The 25,671-nt window shown below is 40.6% G+C and overlaps 1 protein-coding gene across 19 annotated transcripts in view; it reads right to left on the reverse strand.

The window, feature by feature from the left end:
• The window catches only part of BICD1 (BICD cargo adaptor 1), a 132,442-nt gene that overhangs the window by 25,160 nt on the left and 81,611 nt on the right, over positions 1-25,671 (reverse strand). For 5 of the 19 annotated variants that reach the window (XM_081926862.1, XM_081926857.1, XM_081926868.1 and 2 more), the window contains exons 4-8: positions 25,500-25,652; positions 22,073-22,510; positions 18,414-19,505; positions 11,689-11,840; positions 8,726-8,933 (exon numbers count right to left, since the gene is read on the reverse strand). In XM_081926862.1, the coding sequence (XP_081782988.1) occupies positions 8,726-8,933; positions 11,689-11,840; positions 18,414-19,505; positions 22,073-22,510; positions 25,500-25,652 (2,043 nt within the window). Of the gene's footprint in view, positions 1-4,388; positions 4,500-7,205; positions 7,406-8,615; positions 8,934-11,688; positions 11,841-18,413; positions 19,506-22,072; positions 22,511-25,499; positions 25,653-25,671 lie in introns of those variants that run through there. The other 14 variants (XM_081926853.1, XM_081926863.1, XM_081926866.1 and 11 more) reach the window with 8 other exon arrangements.

A 25,671-nucleotide genomic window follows, 5' to 3' on the forward strand; every position in this document is an offset into this window, starting at 1 on the left:
CTGCTGCATGAGCTCTATTGGAAGAAATGCTATGTTTTTGTACAGGTTGCATTCATTCCAGTGGGGTTTGTGCAAGTTAACTATCAGGTGGATTGTGATATTAGGTGGGAACATAAAATTACTTCCATGCTTTGTTCTGTTGTATCCTCCTCACTTTAAAAAAATGAGTAATTTGGAATATGCACAGGAAATATGTGCTTTTTATTTATTTCTTTGGAAGTGAAACTAATAAATAACTCATAAATAAGTAGGGCTCATAAATAAGTAGGGATGGGGATACTTTTTAAGAACATAAGGCTAAGAAACTGAAGACCTGTCATGATGGAAAAAAGGTTATTCTCTGACTAGCAGAAGTCCTAGCTGTGCAGCCTCTGGTTTTAAAACATCAGCACAAACTGTCAAACTCTCATGTGGCTAGAAAGGTTCTAAAATGGAGTTGTTTTCCACATATAAAAAATGTCACAGATGAAGCAGATCTTTAAAGCATACAATTGCACCCCAGATTACCATCACTGGGTGTAAGGATGGGGAGAAGAAGAAACCTACTCACTAAAGCCATCTTGTTTTGGAACACTTCCCAAATTTATTGTTAAATGAAAGGAAGGAACAATAGGTTTTCACCTTCTTTCCCAATGATGCCTTTAGAACATTTGGAGCACACACAAGTATTACTAAGTCAGTCCCAGCAGATAAATATGAAACATTTGTTAGGTACAGCACTTCACAGTGTGCTAGGAATGATCAATGCTTATTTAGTGTCATCTTCTTTGGAGCATCTCTTCCAGTGACAACTGAACTCCAGCATAAACATCCATAGGAAAGGATATTAGCTTATATCAAGCTAGCTCTCAGATCTGGAGCACTTTCAAAAAAACATTTTATTTTTAAATGTCCTCTTAAGTATTTTTTTTTTTAGCTTTTAAAATATCACATGATTTAAATCTGATCCATCTAAAGCTGATTTTTCAACTGAAAGAAGAGATGTAATCAAGTTCAGTGAAAACACAGGGAGGCTGAAGAATGCAACAGACAATATTATATAATTTCCCAACGTACAAAACAACCAGGACTATGGTATTTTCCGATGAAGCTTCAAGAGTGCAATCTGGTACTCAACATCCTCTGGCTAAGCAGCTTTATGATTTGGCAAAACCCCACTATGCTAATAGAACACACGATGTGCCTCTGACATGGAAAAGTATACCGATGGAACCCCCCAGATACATATGTGGGTCTGTTAGCACTGGAGTTTCCTGTCTATTCCAAAACCCAAGCTTATGGAACTCCATCTTGCTTGGGCAGTTGCCCTCTCTTGGGCATGGGCCTCACAATGGATCAGGACATATGTCTTTCTGTGTGCCAAAGGTAAGTGTGCTGTAACCACCTGCCCTTATGCAGCAATGTGTACATTTGGCTCCACATCCTATGCTTCACTCTCCTGAAACCCATTGGTGGAAGGGAAAGGAAGCATGCTCCTGTGTGGTTCCTAGCTTAGGCGGAGCACTTCCTTGGCAAAATGCTCATGAGCTGAATGCTCGTTGCCCACTTGCCCACCTGCCTCCCTCTAAGCTATCCTGGACCTTCCCACCAATATGGTGTGTGTAAGCTGTCTGTAAATGTATTTTCATTGGGGTATTGAGCTACTGCCCCAGGAAGCAAGTGAACCTTTGTTGGTGTGTCTACACAATTGTACTGGCCATCACATTTTCACTAAATGATGTCCACCAGGAACAAGGGGGGCGGAAATCTGTGTGGATTTGAATTAGAGCATGCTTGTTCCAACTTTGCAGAATACCAAGCACAGAAACAGGAAAGCACCACTGGCAGGCAAAGGCAAAACAAAACAAAGAGGAAACCAAGGGCTTGCAATTAAGTTTAGTCCAAGCCTTACACTGTTTGTTCTATTTTGGCAGCAATTATTACCAAGTCCATGAAATGCTATAGCAAATCCTGCTCTTGAGAAATAATTTATTTCAATATGTGTCACACCTACAACATATTTCATTTCAAGGATTTGGAGTCTGGTAGTTTTATTTCTTTCCTCCACTTGGGATGAGGATGGGGTGAAGTTAATGATTTGCTCTTTGTGTGGAATTAAACCAGTGAACACCTGGGTGTGTTTCTGCCTGCTTTGAGGACCACAGCACAGAATTTCTCTGGCTGTATCTGTGGACACTACCTTATTCTCTGTGCTTCTTCCATGTTGGGGCCATGGCAACATGGCTTTGTTCCCTTCATGCATGGAAAACATATTGCCATTGTTGCTGGCTCACCTCTTCCTGGTCGACACTGGTCATGTTTCTAGGAACACTGGGGATATGTCTGTTGTTTTTGTACCATTTTTGTATTTTGTGTGTTTTCCCCTCCCCTCCCAGAGTTGGCATGCTTAGGATATGACAGCTGTTCCACCAATGCAGCAGCAGCATATCCTCTTTCCTGGCATAGAAAGCATATAGGATTGCACTTTCAGTTACTTTGATGTGCCACTGCACCTCTAGCACTTGAAATAAAACAAAAAACTAATTCCATGCAGTACCAAACATTTTAAATGTTCTTTTAAAATGTGTGAAATGGTATTTCAAAACGTAGCACCAAGCAAGTCAGCAACTGCTGCCTAAGAATATATTACAAAAATATGCATCAGATGGATTCCGCCAACTGTATCTGATGCACCAGACCTAAAAGATGCAGCATTTTTATTTAAGAAACTGCACATAGTTTAAAAAGGACTTTCAATATTTAAAAAGACCTTTCAGTAAAATTCATAAATGGAAGAAAGAAGAGTAACTAAACACTAATACTAGACCCTTTTCCTTTTCTTGTAGTTATATTAACTCTTCTTCCAGTTATATTTTTAAGTTTGAGACATTATTTGGTTAAAAATCATTGTAAAAAATAAAATTAAACTGAATTATGGACTATAGTTCTGCAGTACTATAGTTCTGCATGGTGTGAATTATGATATTCAATTTTAACTCATTCCCGTGACACATTGGTGATTGGTTGTTGTTGAAAGGTCTAGAAATGCATTTTCTCAAAAAATGAAGGCTGAACTTACAAGGCAGTAAGCCTCACAGAACACGGTAGGATGTACTTTGACCTTTGGGGTCAAATGGCAGCTGGGATGGGAGAAGATTGAATTAGTATTTTTTTTTGAACCAGGGGGCAGGAGCTGACCTGAAAGAATGTAACATGTAGCACAGAGAACAGATGTCTTTTCTCTCCATTTCCAGCAAACAGCCTGAGGCTGCATTGGAGAAGAGACAGAGCTTTGATTTTAGCACAGAAAACAAGTTATTTGTAATCTATTATGCCTTATGCTGAGACCAGTATAAGAAATACGGAACTAACTGAATGTAATTTTTATTGTTTAAAGTTATTTTGAAATTAAGTCCTGTGTGTAAAGCTTTTGAACCATATTTTTAGACTGGAGAATTTTTATTTCAATACAAGAGTCAGTTTTTGTTCATCCAGCAGCTTCCACATGCACAGTATTAATAATCTCAATAAGATATGCTTCCTGAATTGAACTTCACATGTTTTAAACTCTCTGACTGACTGTTGGCTCCAACAGATACTAGAAGCACCTGTGACTGCACTCCTTTCAGTCTCATACTGCTCTGCACTCTATAAAATGAGAGAACTGCTGTTGCTTACAGGCACCTTTTCTGGCATGAAGGAACAAGGATGTCACTCCTGCTGCTTTCATTCACTTTTCTATATGCTCTTGACTGCTCTTACGTCTAACTAGAAAAAGAGCAGGAAAAATCTGCCGGTATCAGAAGTTACCTTGGATATTTCTAATTCAGAACATAAAGCGCTTAAGAAGGTATTTTCAGTGGGAGCTCTCGCAAGAGTCCCCCAGAAACCTGTCTGAGCCTGAGCCTACATTTTAGAAGCAAACTTATTTTTGTTTGGTGATAACAAAAAGTCTGGGTGTGTCGTCTTCATTTTTAGTTAAGTGTCTACTGGTTTTATTAGAAAATTTATATTTCTGTTTTTACAATGGGTTGTATTCAAGTAATTTTTCCTTACAGTAGACCCATTGAAATTAATAGATCTAAGTTAGTCATGACCATTAACTCTAAGTAAGGCTCTTTTGGAGTTGCAGTTAAAAGACAAATAAAAAAAGATAAACATTTCTTCTAATAGATGATAATGAAGTATCTAAGTCAAAAGGCAGAGTGCAAGTTCGTCTTATTGGAAGGGCAATGGGGCTGGAAAGAGGAAATTTTTCATTTAAAAGAACTCTTCCGTTTAAAAGAATTAAAAATACATCAGATCATTTCCACCAAAAGCATGTCAGATTTGGATCAACTTTAGCACATGCCAACAGTGTAATTATCAGTGGTGGAGGAACTACGCATAATGACCAAAAGTACCCCCACCTTGTATTTGGTAACATGTACTGGGCCTAGATGCAAAATCCATGAAAATTCCTCTCAAGTGCTCCTCATGAGGGATGTCCTGCCTTTTGCAACGTTCCACTGGTGCCAGAACTTTTGAGAGGTAGAAAAGAGGCGGTTATAAGTAATAAGGAGGGTACAGGGGAGACATGAAGGCAAGAATGGAAATGACTTTATTCTGATTGCCTCTCACAATTCGTTACTGTGATATCCTGGCCTGCCATTTTTGCGACATGCCTAAATCCAGTGTATAGCTGAAGTAATCAATCTGACATAATTTGCCATATATAACACTGCCCTAGGCAACCAGAACCAACAACTAGTTTTCTAGCAGAATTTAGATGGTGAGCTGTACCCTAAAAAGGAGGTCTCTGCTCAATCTATTGTATCTTAAGGTGTGTTCAGGCAACCTGGGAACAGGGGCAGGGTGTGCACAAAAGCCCCACCCCCAGCATCCATATGCACATCACCCCATCCCCACTGCTTGGTCTCCCACTTACATGGGACTTCTATCTGTGAATGTTTGAACGCAAACAGAATAACTCTGTGCAGTTCAGGTCCCTGCTTCATCAGAGTCCCCAGCCACACAGAGGGTTCTACTTGCAGTCAACTAAAATTGAGTAGAAGCTCCATTTAGACTAGAGGGGGGAGCGAGGGTGTTAGGGGCAGGTCTTGGGTGAACGCCCCTGTCCTCAGCCACACCTACACTGGTTATCAATATGCTTTGTTTTTATAGTTAATCAGATGCTTCCTAAATCTTTCTGGTGAAAATTTGGTTTGGCTTGTAGAAAAAACTGCTTCAAGATTTACAAATATCTTGCTGTCCTTTACACATTATTACCACATAAATCACAAACACTGGGTCAGGGAGCTGACCTAAAATGTTTTTGAAATTTCTGACAAATACATTTGCTTTATTTAAGTCTGTGATTTTGTTACAGTGGAAACTACTGTACTCCTCCTCTAAAAATAATAAATAAATCCTCTAAATAATAAGCCTTTGCTTCTCTGAAGCTTTGGAGGCTATTCTTCCATGCTTCTGAGCTTAGAGATGATTTTGTAGAAGCAGGTAAGGGTGATCAGAAGCCATAAGAAGAGTTTTGCACCCCAGAATGTATATCAACAGGCCAAAGGGCTTCTCCACACTACAGCTGGTTTCAGACTGAAAAACAAAGCTACTCTCCTTTTACTAATAGGAGGCATGGCATTGCTTTTTGTATTTCCCCCCTCAACTTTCACATAATGATTCTAAGTAATCATTATGGTTCTCCAGGAAACAGACTTCAATTCCACAGGATACTATTTCAAATACTTTCTTTGTGAAAAATGCCATTTCCTACAGTATATGTAAACAAGCTATTCCATCTACAACAGTAGCACAAGGTTGCAGATGAAGGGCACTATCCAGCTATGTATTTCTTCTACTGCAAGGACTTTTGGCTGTGCAATGGAACTTATCCCTCTCCTCTCCTTTCCCTGCATGCCCCATTCTGCTCTGGGAGTTCCCCCAGACCTCCTGAGCAGATCTGGAGAGGGGGCAAGATCTGGGGAGAAAAGAAGGAAGGGAAGTTCCATATTGCAAGAAGAAATCCTTGCACTAACAGAACTACTTTGTTGGATACCACCGAGAGCTTTTAACCTGCAAGTGCCTCTCATTACACAGCGCTGTGTAGGCTTAATGTTTCCATGTTGTTTCCATGTTGTTTCCAGTTGGCCAAACTGTCAGTAAGCAACATACAAGGGCATGAAAGGAACACTAGTGGTAAATCCAGGGTAAATGTTCAAGTCCTGGCCTCAACCCAACACGGTTAAGCAGTTAAACCACTGAAATTACCTCTGTTAGGTTGTGCACATTGTGTCAAAACTCAATAATGTTTTATCTTTCTTCTAACTTTTCCTAAAATTTCACGCCATTCAGAAGTTCCCCTGCACTTATCAGTACCTTGCAGGGTAAACACAACTGGCACATGGTAAGAAAAGGCAACATGTTAGCTCTGAATATATGCATCTATCTGTTGAGAGATACATTATAATATACTGTTCAACCAAGTCATCATAGCTGTTTCATTTCACCAGTTTATTATTTCATCAAATGGCTTCAAATGAAACACTGGATCAAACTCAACCAAGGCACTAACAGAACTCCAGTTGAAATTATCATCTTGACTACAGTAACATGACCCAGTTCAGGCAATCATTCAAGGCTCCATAATCTATGCATTATGAAGCTGTGAATGACCATTGGGTCCCAGCACTGCTCCCCTTGCTTCTCTTCTCCCACCTTATAGTAAGTCTGAGTTCCCTGCTACATCCAACCATGGGAATTCTGGCTTAACAAACAGGAATGGTTAATTAGTTAACATACCAGAATTTCCTTGCTCAGGTATAAGAGGAGCTCTGGCTTAATACAAGCCAGGATCTTTGCACCCAAGTCAGTGCACAAAGGGGAGGGGGCAAGGGAAGAGTATTTGACACAGACTCGCCTTCCTGGCTTCATAAAGCATTGCTTCTGAAGCCTTGATTGACTATCTGACCTGGGCCAGAGGGAAATGTGACCCACTGAGAATTTTGCTTGAAATGAGCAGAGGGCACTTCGGATGAAATCTTCCAGTCACATACTCCAGAACAGTTTCACTGATTATCATGTAGGAGTAGTCTGGGGCAGACTAAAGATGCAAATCTATAAAAGACTGAAGAATGTGCCCTAATTAAAAATTGCATGTGCAGTGTTTGGCGGGGATTCCCCCTATACTCAGCTAATCATTTTGCACTACATGCACCCAAGGAAAAAATGTTTACCTGGGATGGCCACGGTTAACCTTTTTTCCTTGCTGAGACGGTGCCCATAGAAGAATTCATTCATGGAGGCCATGGAAGGGGGGCCCCTCAGAAGAAATGATTCTGTGGAGGTGTGATCAGGGGGGGTTCTTAATAAAGGCAGTAGGTGGGTCCCTGAAGTCCTGGGATGGCTCTGATCACAAGGGGAAGGTGAGAATAGTCTTGCAGGAGATCCAAGAAAAAACACATACGAAAACAAAAGAGTTTTTACTTTAATTACTGAGCCATGGCTCCTTGAATGACATTATCACATTCCCTTCCCCACCACCACCACCCTCCACAAAGCAAACCAGCATGTTGTCACCACCCCTATCATTGCTGCCACCCCACAGGAAAACGTATTTCCTATAAAGGGAAGCTTCACTTATAAAATTTAGAAAGAGAAAATACAAGCTGCTCAACATGACCCATCAAGCTGAGCATAGATCACCTGCCATGTACAATGGCCCACCATAGGGTCAATAAAATCTCATTTTGCTGCTTGCTTGGAGCTCTTCTTCAGTGTTGTCAAGAATCTGAGGCCATAATACATGGTGGTGGTGTGGCTTGGTGGGTCACATCTTGTGCAGGCCCCCTCATCCAATTCTCATCCCCCAATTTAGGTTTTTAATTATTATTTAGGCATCATGCATATTTTCCACTTCAGTTATAATATCTGCATTTAACATTTATGCTGAACATGTAGTACACAGACAATGAGAGTTTGCCCTAAAAGTCTCTGAACGGGGGGAATCTTGTTTAGATACTGTTTGTGGAAGTTGTTCCCACAAAGTGGGGGGACCTTTTGTCCACCATCTTCTCCTTGACCTCCCTCCCCCTGTTGGCGGGACAGCCACAGAACTATATGCAACTCTGCAAACCACTAGCGCTTGTTTCTGGGTTTGAATAAAAGTCATCTGCTATTGAACATTTATTCATTTTAACACAGGTGTTGAGAAGCACATCAGGGTAATCACATTCCTTGCCCACATTTCAATAATGAAGAGAAAAGGGAAAGTTTATAAGCACCTTAGTTTATCAGAGGATCATTTCCCTCTGGATGTGGATATGCCTCTTAGACATGCCCCTCCACTTCATCCCGCCCCATCAAGAGGTATATTTTTGCTATATATTAAGCAGATACATTCAAAACATACAGAATATGCTGAAATGCTGACAGAATATGATCTATGACTATATCAAAAGGAAGAAAAAAATATTATGGGCAGATGGAATTACTAGCCAGGCTTCACATTTTGAAAAGTTGCTTCTTCACACAGCCCCATCTCTCAATGACCCCAGCCAAAATATATTCATTATTTGCAATTCAGTGAATGACCTTAATTCAAGTCAGGCCACTGCACTGTACTATAAAGACGACTGCATGCATACCTTTTCCTCTGAGTGCCACTGCTGACCAGTATGTTTGGTTGCTGTGGGCCCTGACTATGCAGGAGGAAAGTGTCTATGGTTGGCACGGTGGCTGATGCCTCCTCACTTACTTTAGGGCTGCCGATCTTGCTCTTTCCAAGTTTGCCTTTGCTCCGCCGGGACTGCTCGTGATCAAACTCTAAGTCTTCCAGACGCTGGGTGAGGGCGAGCTTTTGCTGGATAGCCATCCGCAGCAAAGAGTTTAAGGTCTTCTTCTCATCCTCTGCAGCCGCCAATTGCCTCTGCATCTCATCCAACTGTGTTACATATTCATCACACCTGGGGAGAGAGACAGAGGGAGGGAGAAGTGTCTTCCAGATTATGTGAATGTCCCTCATGGAGAAATGTCAGCAAGAACCAGCTACATATAAAGAATGTACCCATTACCTGTTATCATGGCAGGTGGAAAAACTATGTCTAAAGTAACCAATGTTGCTGCCTGCTGGCTATATTTATGTGCAGTCTGGGCCAATTTAATGCTTTTCCATGACAGAAAAAGGTACTAAATTTGCCTGAGTCAATGGGCCATAAGACATTTCTAACATGGACCTGCCCTGAATTATTCTCAATTCAATGAGAGAGAAAAACAAAACAATATGCAATCAAAAATGGTCAGCCAAGCAAAAGGCTTCAAGAAACCCCCTGAACAAAACCAATTTGAGTGAAAAACCCTCTCAGTCCCACGGCTTGAAATCATGCAACAAGCACAAGTGTGGATAGGCCTAAGACATTGAAGAAAACTATTTCCTCAGTTTCCCATCTCTTACTTGCTTTGAAACTTATATATGCTGCTACCAACAGTTACCGTATTTTTCGCCCTATAGGACGCACCAGCCCATAGGACGCACCTAGATTTGGGGGGGGAATAAAGGGGGGAAATGTATTTTTTTCCCCTGAGACGCGGGGCTGGGGCAGGGAAAGCCCGAGCTTCCCCCTCCCCCAGTCCCCAGAACGGGACCCAGAGCGATGTGAAGCTGCAAGCCTCTTTGGCACCGCTCTGGGAGCTTGCGGGGCTGGAGGAGGAGGAAGCCCTCCGCCAGCCTGCTCACCAAGTCGGAGGACAGCGGGAAAGGCGCGCTGCGCCTCTCCCGCTGTGCCCCGAGTTTGCGGGGCTGGCGACGGGGAGGAGCAGGCTTCTCCCCCGCCCCAGCCTTCTAACCAAGTCGGGGTCAGCGGATAAGGCGCGCTGCGCCTCCCACTGTCCCCCGAGTTTGTGGGGCTGGCGGTGGGGCTCTCCTGAAGCCTGGAGAGCGAGAGGGGATCGGTGCGCACCGACCCCTCTCACTCTCCAGGCTTCAGTGAAAGCCTGCATTCGCCCCATAGGACGCACACACATTTCCCCTTCATTTTTGGAGGGGAAAAAGTGTGTCTTATAGGGCGAAAAATACGGTATCTGATCTGCTGGAAAGATGGAAGGTGTGGCGGGACTTGATTAAGGAAATTAAATTAAATTAATGGACATGACCCTAGGCCGTTTCAAGTAGAAATATTCCTAACAGAGCCAAGACATTATGTCATAGTATTAGTAATCAGCTGGAGGGAAGCATATTTAATTATACTGAAAGCAGAGCTTCTTTGCTTACAGGAACTCTCATTTCAGTACAAGCCAAGCACTCAAAAAGTCACAATGTTCTGCACTTAAGTGGACTTTGATGCTTATCAATAACTGATTTTTTTTTGTTCCCAACTGTCTAAATGCTTTATTAATGGCAAATTTGTTAATATAAAAGAACCACTGCTTTATATATTAACTGCTACATGGACTGCATTTGAAAAGAACTGAAACTATCCAGTGAAGCTCAGAAAGAAAGAACAATCAAACTAAGTAACTCCCAAATTTTACTAAAGTATCAAGCTCACCAGAAATTCTGCAGTAAAAATAGAAAAGTTTTAGGGAATTTGAAAACTTTTATTATTTATATGCCTAATACCTTTCCATACTAAAGTATCAATTTTTCCTCTTAATTTAATTCAAAGTACTGTTAAGTATGCCCTGATCTCTTTTGGCATTACTGCTTCATAAGCCTGTTTCTTCCCCTTTTTAAGATTATAAGTTTGAATTTTGTGCCTTTTTTGTTGTTGTTTCCTTTAAAAGTAATTCGAATGCATTATAAAAAGAATCTTGGGCATATTCAGCTCGTAATAACTGATAACCTCATATCCCAACTGAAATGAACCTGTGCCCTTATGACATAAATAACTACGTGTTTGTCTTAGTTTCTCTTGGGAAAGAAGGCCATATTTCTGAAAGAGTGTGATCGCTGGAAGCACAAGACGTCATAACAGGGATCTGCACTTTATCACAGTTGATAATAGAGATTGCTGTAGAGACTGATGGGGGAATGGACTTGTGAAGTTGGGGTGTTTGACTTGGGCTGCAATCCTAACCCCACTTACCTGAAAGTACCGGTAAGCCCTATTTAAGTCAGCTGGGCTGCACTGCACTGTAAGACAGTAAGCATTAACTATCTGCCTGCTAAGCAAGAACGAACTTTGAGAACTCTTAATGAGAAAAAGGAATAAATGGACTATAGTGGTACTTCAGTTCTTGAAAGAAATCCATTCTGGAAGTTTGTTCGGCTTCCAAAATGTTTGAAAACTGAGGTGCGGCTTCCCACTGGTTGCAAGAGCATGTTTGGGTTCCGCAAAATGTTCGAAAATGGAAGCATTTACCGTATAACACCCCCCCCCCGTGTATAAGTTGTTGGGCTTTTTTGGGGGATGGAACCAAACACCCATCACCCATACCCACTACCCGTGTATAAGACGCCCCCAGTTTTAAAACATTATTATAAAGTAAACAGAGCTCGTCTTATATACAGAAAAGTACGGTACTACTGGGGTTTTGGCGTTTGGGAGCCAAAATGTACAATAACAGGTATTCTGGAAACAAGGTTCCACTGTATTCTTTAAAATCACTTGCATTATCCCAATGTACTATCTTTCTTTATTATTTAGATTGCTTTATGTCAAGGTATATATGATAACGAAATTAAATTTATTTATTTATTTATTTTAAAAAGTATTTCGGTACCTGGTTGCGAACATGGCTCTCAAGGATGAGAAGGTTGCTGCATCTTCTTTCAAAGCCTTTAACTCATTGCGTAGTTTAGTCATGGTTTCTGTCACCATGGCCTTCTCATTCTCATACTTATTCTTCAGATTAGCCAGGGCCACTTCAGCTGTCTGAAGCAAAGACACAGCCATTATATATGTATGTATATTTAAGAACACAAAATAAGAAGAGTCTGCTGAATCAGGCCCGTGGCCCACCCAGTCCAGCATCCTGTTCTCACAGTGGCCAACCAGAAGCCTGTGGGAAACCAGTAAGCAGGACCTGAGCACCTCAGCACTGTCCCCTCCTGTGGTTTCCAGCAAACGAGATTGAGAAGCATACTGATTGTGACAGTAAAGGTAGGCTGGATGGAACAGAAACTACAAGAAACAGAAGCGAAGATGCTATGTTTAGCTCAACAACTGTAATATTTAACCAGCTGAGACAATATACTCACATTTACACAGCATGTAATTAGTGCAAATTTATTTCTGTCTGGCTTATACAATACAACTGGAATACACTGCATTTCAAACATATGAGGCAAAAGTTTTCTTTGGCTGAAAAAAGGTGAAAGCAGTCTGAAGGATACTTCATCCCGATGGTGCAGTGGTACCTATGGTGACGAACATAATTCTTTCCGGAGGTCTGTTTTTAACCTAAAACTGTTCTTAAGCGGAGGTACCACCTTAGCTAATGGGGCCTCCCGCTGCCACGCGATTTCTGTTCTCATCCTGGGGCAAAGTTCTTAACCCAAGGTACTACTCCCGGGTTAGCAGGGCCTGTAACCTGCAGGTACCACTGTATAATGTTTTTTTGCCCCACTGTCAACTCCAGTCAAATGTTTTGAAACAATACAAATATCTGCAAACCCCATTTACTGGAGGCCAAGTGGGATGAGTGTACACATGACACTCTTTCAAACTGCCTTCAGATCTCTGAAATACTAGTGGCTACATCCAATCTCAATTCTTTAGAAGAATGCTATCAAAACAGTTTGAATCGTAGAGTTGGAAGGGGCCTCCAATGTCAACTACGAGCCAATACAGTACCTGCTGATGCTAGAAATAACACTATTACAGCATCCTTTATCGGTGTCCAACTAATTTCTCATTGCCACCGTAGTAGCAAATAAATGGGGTGATTGTTCCAGTGCCTCAGTTATAAAAGAAAAGGTAAGAGGGCCTTCAATAACTAAAACACGTCCCCCACAGCCTTCTAAAAACTGGAGCCAAGGCAGTTATCACAACAGATAAAGGACCCGGGCCTCTTTTGAACATCTTTAATCCTAGCACAAAATTCCAGCCCTATCACCTGGAAAAGCTAGATTTTAACCTGCTGTATGTGCATTCCCTGTAACTGTCACTGAATGTGGCAGCTTGCAACAGCAAAATGAAACGATCCTGTTGGAATAAGTTATGCTTGCAAACAAAGGTCAAGACAGGGTTAATCTGAATATACTGTTCTTGTACCTGCAGCTTGTTAGTGTGAATCAAGGAACATGTGTTGTGGTTCTGGACAGCTAAGAGTTAACACTTCAGAAGCGTTCTTATTAACTGGGTGCACTGCCCACATGACCTGGCCATTTTCCTTTGATGTGTGCTCTGTGGGGGCTGAGCTCTCTCTGGAGGGCAGCCTGTCTGAGAATGTGAGCAAGGTAGTTTCATTTTTGTTAGAGGCAGAAAGCTGCAAGCATGCAGCTAGATTCTGTAGGTTTTTCTTTTCTGTTTGTTATGCTTCTAAATAAAGCGTTATAGATTAGAAGCACTGGTGTCGAGCTGAGTTATTGAAGACACCGCGTCGACACTGACAAGCCATTTTACGCTGCGTGTGAACTCTGCTATTATCCAGCAACTGAGAAGAGTGGCAGCGTGCGGAGTGGAAGCGTGTGGGCGCCATTGGAGTTTGTGGGAGTGGCAATAAATCAAATTTATTGCAGGGCTGTTGCAGCAGACTCAATGGGTCAAAAGATTTACGACCCACAAACTTTAACAACATGTAAGGCATGAGTCAGAGCCATACCAATGATTCAGCACAAAGTAGAGTATAAGTAGCCCTGAATTTGTAACAAGGTGTTGGTAGTGTGGCTGGCTGGAAATCAACTGTGTTGAATTTCTCCTGGGAGAACATTTTCTAGCACACCTTCTATTTGTAAGATGTCTGCCTAGAACAAGAGGCAGTCAGAGGTAGGAACTGTGTTGTACTTTTTTAGTGAACTACCTGTCAGTAAATATACTGACTGTACTGAGCTGTCTAGTGTTGCTATATATAGGAAAGGTAAAAAGTTAAGGTAAATGATCCCAGGACAATTAAGTCCAGTCAAAGGCAACTGTGGTGCTCATCTTGCTTCTGGCTGAGAAAGCCGGTGCTTGTCCACAGACAGCTTTCTGGGTCATGTGACCAGCATAACTAAACCGCTTCTGGAGAAACAGAACACCATGATGGAAACCAGAGTGTATGGAAACACCGTTTACCTTCCCGCTGCAGTGGTACTGAGGCATCTAATCATAGCCTGCATTTTTATCAAGGCTTATATATTAATCAGGATCTGTATTTTAAATTGAGCTTAAAGATTTTCAAATGTTTCATGCCAGGCAGAAGACCAGCTGCCTAAAAACCTTGGCAAGATGTTTATTCTCCTGGACAAGGGGCCCCTTGATTTATAGCAGAAAACAATTCTCAAAGTCATAAAAAGGGAATTACAGGCTAAGGGCAAGGTTACACTGACCCTACATTTTAAGCGTTGGCAAATAATAAAATGAGCCATATCTTCTTCCTAAGGTTAAAAAGGCCAAGAGCAAATGGAAAAGAAAGCAACTGGCTGGAGAATGGGGTGTAAACAGAAGAAGAGGCTTTTTTTCCTATTTTATTTTGAGGCTGTAAACTGTTCCTTTTTACTTTGAGAAAGGTTTATTCTTTTAAAAGGCTACCTATGATAATGTATGAAATATATTGGCTTAAATGTAATTATGCAAAGGATTTAGAAAGTAATAGTTGGAAGAGACCACAAGGGCCATAGAGTCCAAACCCCTGCCAGACAGGAGACGCCATCGAGCACTCCTGATATATAGTTGTCAGGCCTTTGTTTAAAGACCTCCAAAAGAAGGAGATATTTCAATGATAAACTCAAGATCTCTGACATCTGTTTAAGATAAAAATTTAAAACTATTAATCATCTGTTTTGGAGGGCAATAGGGCAAGAAGGGCCAAAGGTGATCTGGTAATTAAGGTGCCTTGTCGAGGTTAATGGCTACTTGTTTGTCATTTATAAATACAAGAAAATATAGCTCTCTGTCTCCCATAAAAGATAATATGAAATGGGTGTATCTTTTATGATTGGTTCTAGCAAACAGCCAATAGGAATTTCAACCAGGCTGAATGGACAAAGGAGGAGAAAGGGGGCTGGATTGAGAAAATATAAGTGCTGGCCATAATGGCAGGAGGGCAGGCCAGAGCTTGGTAACCATATACCACTGAGCCTCTCATTTATTTGTCCGACAAATAAATTATTATTTTAATTTCTCTATTGCTGCGTTGAATATTTCATTCCAGCTAAGCGTTAACCACAAGCAGGGTGCTACAGTACCAATTTATCTACTTGCACTGGTGTGCTTTCAAACTGCTAGGTTGGCAGAAGCTGGGACAGAGCAATGGGAGCTCACCCCACCACAAGGACCACCAACCTTCTGATCGGAAAGCCCAAGGGGCTCAGTGGTTTAGACCACAGGGTCACCCACATCCCTTTACAGGAAAACTGGGGGGGGGGGTGACAGAGTTGGGTCAATGACTAAAGTTTTGGCAATTAGAGCATTTGCCTTTGTTGTTGCTGTATTTAGGATTGATCATGTTGCCTAAAGCCAGCAATCTGTATATGCAATGCAGCAATCTAAATATTAAAGCATTTTGAAATAATTCTTCTTCAAGTTTTCATTCTGCAGCAACTAGAAGCCAAAACACCACTCTAGAGATGTGAGAACTCTTGGGCACACAGAAGTTATTGGTTCAGGAACAACACTCTAAGAACAAAATCAGTTAAAACACATTCCTGTACTAGTGTGGCAAGGCCATCTGGAAGAGTTTTACCTTTATGCCTTATGTATAACCATGTATCCTAATAATGCTTAATTGTTAACACTAAACATACCTAAAATCTTAAGAATCAAAGTCTCTCTCTGCCCTGTTGCTGTGCTTGCAGAAAGCAAACATATATTTAGTTACGTCTGCATTCTTTCTGTTAGGAACATTCCTCGAACTGTTTCTCAGACTCATGAAAATAACACGAGACAGTGATGCCAACCTGAGAAACAGGAAATTGGATGTTTGCCACATAACATAATGCATCTGCCTGATAACAGAAATGGGGGATTTTGGCTTCAACTGCCAAAGGGGTTTCTTTTTCCTCTTTATGCTTTATTTGCTGAAAATAGGGGTAAAGGCCGTTGGTGATTTCTTATGCACTTATATGGAAAAGCAGAAGTAATCTTTACATGGACACAGGAAGGGCTTTGCCCCTGTTCATTGGTTTGATTTTGCTGCAATATATGAATATGTAATGTTTAATGCTGTTTGGAATAAGGTACAGTGGTACCTCGGGTTAAGTACTTAATTCGTTCCGGAGGTCCGTTCTTAACCTGAAACTGTTCTTAACCTGAAGCACCATTTTAGCTAATGGGGCCTCCTGCTGCTGCCGCACCGCCAGAGCATGATTTCTGTTCTCATCCTGAAGCAAAGTTCTTAACCCGAGGTACTATTTCTGGGTTAGCGGAGTCTGTAACCTGAAGCGTATGTAACCCGAGGTACCACTGTATATAAACCCAAAGCCCTCAGGGCTCAGACTCTGGAAATCATTCCTCTGGGTCTTTATTGCTTAGCAATAAATTTTTACTGTCTTTTTCTCCATTACTGTGTCTGTTGCTTCTTGAGCATATCTTGAATGGGTAACAGGTATTCCTCATCTCCTTGCAACACTAGCAAGAATAATTCAGAGGTACAGAATATAGAATAACATGAGTCTGGTAGCACATGAAATCATAGCATATAAACAACACTACCAAAACAAGGTTGTACAGAGCTGAGGCATGATCTTCAGAGCTGCTTATCTATCTTCGCGTAAGCAAGGTGTGTGAGCAGATAGCTCCTGACTGGTTCAAAAAGCGGTGTTTTTTATGCATTTTGCACATTTTGATATGTATCGCAGTTTTTTATTTATTACACACACCCTTATTGATGTTTGTTCATTTCATAAAATGTATATACTGCTTGGTTGTAAAAAAAGTCAAAGCAGTTTATAAAAAAGATAAAACAAGAAAAACAAGAAAAATTACACCCCTATTTTAAAATACTATTTTAAAGTACCAAAGTTAAAATACTAAAATAGATTAAAATTACCTCAACCTTCTGGGTAGGCTGTCTATACAATTTTTTAAGCTAAGTTAATTGCTAGCTAGCACAATTAAAAGATGAGAAGAAACATTCCTTCCTAGCTGGTTTATGGTTTGTTTTTATTGCTTTATGGTAGCGTAATTAGCTGGTGTGCACCTCGTATTTTAGTATTTTACTATCAGCAGACCAAAAGGTCGGTATATGTGTAATCAGTCTTTTTCAATCCCATCTATTTAATCTAGCATCCGGGGGAAGTTTGATAATACCACACTCCTGAGGAAACATATCCACAACGTTCAAATGCATTACTTCATGTGCATTTCATATACAAATGGATGGGACTGAAAGAAACTGATTAGCCAAAACAGACTTTCAACTGGTTGTCCTTTTCTGATATATATTATACATTTGTATTTAATTGCCCTCACCTTCTGTCCTCCCAGCTCAAGCCTCCCGGGCAAAGGAAAATACATCTACCTAGATTTCTCCCTTCCCATAGGACTGCTCTACCCATGTTATACTGCAGCAAAAAAAGTAGCTCAAGTCAAATCCACACTAGTATTTTTTAACATGTTTGTGTATCCACTCAGGTCTTTACGAACTCTGAATAATTACAAGAATGTGTATTATGGAATCATGGAAATAGTTAAAGTGCCTTAGTTATAAATTTTTGGACACTATGAGTTGGTTCAGATTTAAAGCTCTGAACAGGAGTGTGCTACAGGTTCAAGCAGCCTCCTCCACTCATAGGCTCCAGTTCCTTCCTTCCTCTCCTCGTTTATAGTTTGCCATTACATTCAAGCCTCACTATAGTTTGTTTGAAGCAACTTCCAATCCCAAACTTGCATATAATGTCAAACTATTATTTGCTTGAACAAGACAAGGAGGAAAGGAATTGGCATTACATGAAAGATGAGGGACAGAGAAAAAGGAGCTTGTTTGAAGTTTTGAGAAGGTCTGAGCTGACCCCATGTAAAAGCAAAATATGATTGGTTCCCTAGGCCTCTGGAATTCAATGCAATCTTGAGGGTATACCACATTTATTATTTTGTAGAATGCTCAAATTTGTTCAATAAAAACTAAGTGAACTAAGTTCACTGTTGCAGTAAATTAATTTAACTGTTTTTTGTAAGTAATTTTGGGTTAAGAGTACCTAAAATAAAATAAATTATGTGAGAGAGAGAGCATGAGTTTGACCAACTGCGGGAGGAATTGGAAGACAGGAGTGCATGGCGTGCATGGAGTGCATGGGGTCACAAAGAGTTGGACACTACTAAACAACAACCACCTTTCTAATGGCAGATGGGCAGTTAACAGCTTACCTGCTTGTTGGCTTTCAACACAGCCCTTAGGGTCGCTATCTGCTCTCGTTTCGTACTCAGCAGGGACTTCAATTTCAGTATTTCTTCCATTAAGGCCTCCTTGTCCTTATCAATCATAGGTACTAGTTCACGGGCTGCTGCACGCTGCCGTGACAGCTGCAGCGACCGATCTACAGCCTTCTGCAAGTGCTTGATTTGGTCCCTTATTATGGCATTCAGGTTGTAAATATTCATCGGTTCTTTGCGAATGTCACTAGTGTCGGAAACTGGGGAGGAAGGGGGGGCTGTGATGACTGGAGAAATTGTGGGTGTCTTTGTTGGACTTTGCTCTTTGTTGGCTTCTGCACTCTCCCTCGAAATCTGCTCAGTCGGTGTCCTCACTTCTATTGGAGATGCCATCCCTCTCCTAGCCAGCCGTGGGGACAGAAGCCCCCTTGGATCATCAGGTCCCTTGAGGCTCCCACTTCTAGTAACTCTGCTTTGCCTGTAATAATCTAGCATAACCCTATTAGGAGTTTCGTTGTTACACAAACACACATGGTGATAGAGCTGAGCCAGCTCCTCACTGAAAGTCACCAGCTCATCCTGGGCTGTGTTGAGTGTATTGTGGTTCTCATTTGCAACACCTGTAATTCTTTGCAAGTCTTTTTCCATCTGCATCATTTTCTCATGGCTATCCTTAGTTGACTTTTCCAGGTTTGTCACCTGCTCATCATATATCTGGATCCTGCTCTCATACTTCGCCTTTTCTTCGGTGTAGTTTTCAACACATTTATTGTATTTCTCCTTCAAGGCCTTTATTTCAGCTTTGAGGTCAATCACCTCTGTGACAGCTACTTTGTATTTGCACTCCAGAATCTCCAAGCCATTGATGTCCACTTCATAGTCATGGGTTTCTTCCCCAGAATCCCGGCCTTTCTCAAAATCTAGCTCCTTCAATTCTTTGTTGCTTTGTAAACCCCTCATAGCGTTGACATGCTCAGTGAGCCTGTGGACCCGTTCATGTTGCTCAGTAAGTGCCCCCTTTGTGTGTTCCAGCTGGGTCTGTGACTCCTGAAGATTAGCCAGGAGAATAGCTTTCTCTCGCTCCACCTGCAATAACCCAGGGAGAAAAATATTAATGTCTCAAAAAAGAACCTGGGTGCAAAACTAACTGCTCAGTACCCATCGGTATCTTAAAAAACTGAGCCTAGGAACCGGGACCTCAGCTACTGCTGAGGTCAAAAAGTTCTTCCTCCTAAGAAATCACACAGTATCTTAAATTTTGCAAGAAAGTAGCATTTTATTTATTTAAGGCATTTGTATGATGCCCTTCATAAAAATACATCCTAGGTCGGTTCACAATAAAAAAATACACTAAAATAATAGCACAACAAAAAAGCACAAGTTAAAAAAACAAGAAAAGCACCTTCCAGATACATCACAAAGTCAATTGAGACAGCAAAATGGATGACTTCGCTTCAGTGCTTAAAATATAGCTTCCTTGTCCATCAGACCTAAAAAATAATTTCATTTAAAATGCCAGAGAAACAATGTCTTAACCTGTACCTTTGTTGGTTATTATGGTGGTGATGGTGGTTGTTCTCGTTCCTGTTATATATAAAGCAATTGGTATTGTGCTAGCAAAAGTAAATAAACAATTCCTTCTCATGTTCTGTGTTCATGGGCCCAGTTAAGGCATCATATTAAACTATAGCTACGTGAGCAAGCAGCACTGCTGGCGTACACTACTCAAAAGCTGCCACAATGCTCCTCTCTCACTATTGCTGCAGTTGCACCATGGACAAAATAAGCAAGAATCTGGCTTATGTTGTCTGAATCCAGGCTTGTGGTTTGTATCCTCCTTATTAACTGCTTCCAGTTTCTTGAGCCCAGATTCGGACGACACAACATCAGCTTGCTTTGTCCTCCAGAAAGGAAGCAACATGAGACCCTTTCTGGGCAGTGTTCATTTGCATGCTGTTCATTCATGTGAAGCCATAGTTTGTTTTCAGTTATGGTTTAACGTGGCATGCAAATAAGCCAATATTTGTGTCACCAGTCATAGGCAACAATATTTTCCACCAAACCTGGAAAATTTTAGCTGAGATATGCACACCATTCCAAATACTATAGATATATTTTAATAGCAATTTGAGGGGGAAATGTCATTAGACTAGCAGTGTATTATTTTTTTAAAAAAAGAAAATAACAGCAGCAAATGAGCTCTATCAAGTGTGAGTGGTGCAACTTGTTTGATGAGATGTAATAAAACCAAACCTAATTAGCTTAGTAGATGGTGGCCATTATTATTTCAAACCCCATGACACATAAAGGATAGTAATTTATGGAAATGTTAGGTGAATATATAATTAGGAAGAGAGATAATTAGGAACAGTGTTCCTGGCTCTAGGCAATAATCTTGATAGGTAATACATCTGTATTACTGTTGTCATACACAAGCTATATAGGCCTTGTACTGACAAACAATCTACTATAAAATAGTAATCTGTCTTGTTCCATGCCACCCCAAACTCAAAGTTCTTTGGATGCTCTGTTGGCTTCTTATCCACAGCCTATGAGGAAGTTAAAGGTAAAGGTAAGGTACCCCTGACCATTAGGTTCCGTCGCGGACGACTGTGAGGTTGTGGCGCTCATCTCACTCTATAGGATGAAGGAGCCGGCATTTGTCCACAGACAGCTTCTGGGTCATGTGGCCAGCACTGGCAAACCAGAGCAGCGCACGGAAACGCTGTTTACCTTCTCGCTGGAGCGGTACCTATTTTATCTACTTGCACTTTGACATGCTTTCGAACTGCTAGGGAGCTAACCCTGCCATGGGGATTCGAACCACCAACCTTCTGATTGGCAAGCCCTAGGCTCTGTGGTTTAGACCATAGCGCCACCAGCGTCCCTTGAGGAAGTTAGCCTTGCTTAATTAGCTAATTCCAGAGGAATTAAGTCTAGCTTAATTAGCTATTACAGGATTTAGGTGTCCAACACACAGCTTAATACACACAGGTGTGTTCTAATACAAATACCGGTAACTCTAATACACACTGGTCTGGCTGGTCTAGCTATTTCCCAGTTGTAACACTGGGAATTTAAGAGTGTCTAGCACCCATAAACTTATAACTATACATGGTGAAACTTGAAACTCATCTGCTTCTATGGAAAAATAATTTAAACTGTATATAAAAAAGCAAACTTTATCCTAACTCTATAAATATATGTATCTGCAATGTTGCGCTATAAGTAGGTGGAATGGAGGGACAGGATTGCGCAGGAGAAGAATCCAGGGAGGCTGCCTGAGGATCAGGATAGTTAAAGGAAGTAAGGAATTGTATGCACATAAGAGGAAACAGTAGATGCAGAGGTATATATAGTATATATAGTTGAAGAAAACTTAGGCACAGGGCACAGGAGAGGAGAATAAAAAGGAAAGCAAGATAAAACAGGGAGGCATATGCTTGTCAAAGCAGCACAGAACATAAAATTCTGCATCTGTCATTTTTTCTGTCACTATAATGGGAAAAACCACATCTGGTGGAATTCTTTCTCCTATGCAGTTACCAGAACTACAAAGCACCCTCCCACCGTGTGGATGCAAAATGTAGTTGGGCCCAATATCTGGTACATTATATGAAACTCCCTTTTTAATGGTCCATGTCAAATGTTACCTGCATGAGCTGCTGTTTCAGTTTTTGCATTTCAGAGATGTTGAGCTCACTGAAGAGATCTGAGACTGGGTGCAGTGATTCTGCTTTCCTAACTGTGGGAGTCCGAAAGTCACCATTCATTTTCATGTGGGGTCCATGAATGTGTCCATTCATTTTGTCATCATTATTAGGTTCGTTCCCATCCTCTCCAAACTTTAATCCATCTACCGAGATATTAATATGGTTATTATACATGCTATCATTTAGATTGATATACTGGGAGAGTTCCTTCCTCAGATTGTTCTTTTGCTCTCTCTCATTCTTTAACGTCTCCAGGGCTTCCTCTAGCTGATGCTCCGCAATCTCCTTTAACCGGATGGCATCTTCTAGCTGGCTATTAAGCAATACAGTTTCTTCCTCAAATCGTTTTATCTCGTGTTTCAGGCCTTCATATTCAACCTGAATTAGGTAAGATAAAGAACATTCAAAATACTAAAAGTTGGATTTACAAACAACCTGCCATTTGCTGCATCTGTTAAACTAAGGTACCAAAAACAGAGAGAGAGAAAAGAAAGACTGAACATACGTACTTAAAATTGTTGGATGGAGAAAGGACTCAGATTCTACTGACTATATAAACTGGTCAGTAGAGATGCCCTGAAACCATTGTAATTCTATCGTAAGTTTGTTATATGTTACATCTTTCATAATGATGATTTTGTAGTGCAAACCAAACCAGGGGGAGGTTAACAGTTTTTCAGAATAAACATTATCGGGCATATTTCATGAAATTTACCTCTTAACTAAAATGTATTGATTTTGTACCATCAAATGTGACAAAGTATTTTTCTGTAATTTAATAGAAAATTCAATATGTTTCAGGTGCTTATACAGTGGTACCTTGGATTAAGAACTTAATTCATTCTGGAGGTCTGTTCTTAACCTGAAACTGTTCTTAACCTGAAGCACCACTTTAGCTAATGGGGCCTCCCACTGCCGCTGCGCCGCTGCTGCACGATTTCTGTTCTCATCCTGAAGCAATGTTCTTAACCCGAGGTAATATTTCTGGGTTAGTGGAGTCTGTAACCTGAAGTGTATGTAACCCAAGGTACCACTGTACATGTTGCTTAGCCCAAGACTTACAGACATATATGGAAAAATGTATTAACACAATCTGTAAAGCATGAGACTCTTAATCTCAGATTCATGGGTTTGAGGCCAACGTTGGGCAAAAAGATTCCTGCATTGCAGGGGGTTGGACTAGATGACCGTCATAGTCCCTTCCATCTCTACAATTCTATGATTCTATGGCTCTATAACCATTAAAAAAAAAAAATTTAAAGACACAAATGAAAAATATATGTCCACTACATAAAAACAAGAATTCAGGGAACACTGACAGAGAAAATTGCTCAAAAACACATCAGGTAAGTTGTTTTTTTAAGAAAAATGGTGTAACAAAAGCAACTGAGCAAAAGGTTTTAATGAAAATACTAATTGAGGCATACATATGACTTATTTTGTCAATCATCTTTTTGTGTATGTTAAGAATGGTTAAATTAAAAAATTGGTTAAATAAAATGTTATGAATAAAAGCAGACACAGTAAAATAAAACTGTGAGAAGGCAAAGGTTTGAAAGATTGCATAGAAATATATAAATGTTCCCTGGAAACTACATGTCCAAAATCCCTAGTCAAGCTGATCAATATTCATTTATAATGAGAGACAGTTGGCTCTTTGCAAGCAGCAGAAACATAAATTAATTCCTTTGTTAAAGATACAGCATATATTTATATACTATTCAAGTAACACAATTACTGTATAATGAGTAATCTCAGAAGTTAATCAGCTCTTTATCTATGGTATAATTAGCAGCGATTTTTTTTTGCTGAAAATGGGATCAATTTTCTGCGTAACAAAAAAACAAAAGTGATTAGAAATTGTCCATTTTTACAAAAAGAAAAAGAAAATGAAACACAGCCTCTGCTTATAATCTGCTATTTGTGTTTATAGGGTAGAATAATGTTGGATAGCAATTACTTCTGATGGGATGCTCTGCTTCTGCACATGACTGTGGCCTGATGGAAAGTCTTGCTTCTAAGCTTCGCTTCTGCACATGATGCTGCACAAACCGTTCTAATACTAAGACATTCACTCATCACATTAGAATGTTCAGTTCACATTGAGTTCAGGAAAAACATTGTACTTTGACCTGTTCTTAATTCATAGTTGATCACATCTACGGAACGTGATTATTATGATCTTTAAAGTTTCCTATATCAATCATTAGTAATTGTTCTAAGTCTTACTATATTAATCATTAGTTATAATTTAGTTAGGAGGTTTTCGTGCCTGTCTAGTTCTGTGCTCCCTTTCCCAGCCTTTAATCTATCGGTGATTAATGCCTATATGCAACCTTTGCTTTGTATTTGTGTTAACCAATCAGCAATAAGCACATACGTGGCAATGCTGTAATATTCAATAAAAGAGACTCCTCAAGACTTGCTCGAGAGATGCCTCCCATATGACGCTCACCACTCGTCTGTCGTTATTTCAACCCAACATCTTCTAAATATAGTCTGGGTGCCAAAGAGCTATTTTAGGCAAGTGAAAGTGCTTGCGAGTCCCCAATGGGATTTTGACATTATTGCTTTGAACATCAGACCCACAACCATGCAATATCACAGATTGCTTCTGAGACTCCCTTCAGTTTTGGAAATGTTCTCTCACAAGCAACTGCTTCCTTCTTTGGAACCTGCATAAGCTTCTGGCCCAATTGGCTTGGCAGCCAATTCCCCACCCATGTTCAGAGCCTGGCCCTAAGGCTTAATAATGCTTCACAAAGGGGTGGTGGTGGGCTGGAGCTAGCAACTGCTAAATTGACATCAAAACATTTAGCCAAATGCACCACTATACACCCAGCTCACAACTCATGGCATTTTAAAATCTCTTAATGGAGCAGAGCTGTCACATGATAGACTGCAATCTAACCATGTGGAGTAATCAGATTACTCTTTTCTGTGGGTTCAGCACCCACCACTTACAGTACATTATATTCCATATTTTAAACCGTTAACATGATTTTGTGGCACTGGTCAACTAAGTTACTGGTCTTCAGCTGGTGGGTCAGAACTTACCGCGGAGTTGCAAGCTGGCCAAATGTGGGCTGCAGTAGCACTATGACCATACAAATGTATGGTAATAAAATTAAGAAATAAAGCTGCTTCCAGCCCAACTATATAAATGCCCTTTTAAACCAAGAGATGCCAGGCACTGAACCTGGAACCCTCTGCATACAAAAAGACAAGCCTCCTTCAACAGCGTCTTCTGTTGCTTGCTCCCATTATCTGGAAATGAATGTATACTGTATTCAAAAAATGGTATGTAATTCAGATCTTGGTACTGTTCCTTTTGCAACCTGTCTCTGAAAATCCAGTTAGTGCTCACCTGGTTCTGTTTCAGCGTGGAAACCAACTTTTGCAATGTAATGTTTTCTTCTTCAAGTTCTGTATAGTCCTGAAGGAGTCTTGCCTCTCTGAACTTATATTCTCTTATCTCATCTTTCATCCGAATTCTCTGCAGCTCTGCCATTTCATTGCTCTGAAAAGGAGAAAGAAAT

Source organism: Podarcis melisellensis (assembly GCF_964234715.1).
Source record: "Podarcis melisellensis genome assembly, chromosome: 10".
Taxonomy (NCBI): Eukaryota; Metazoa; Chordata; class Lepidosauria; order Squamata; family Lacertidae; genus Podarcis; species Podarcis melisellensis.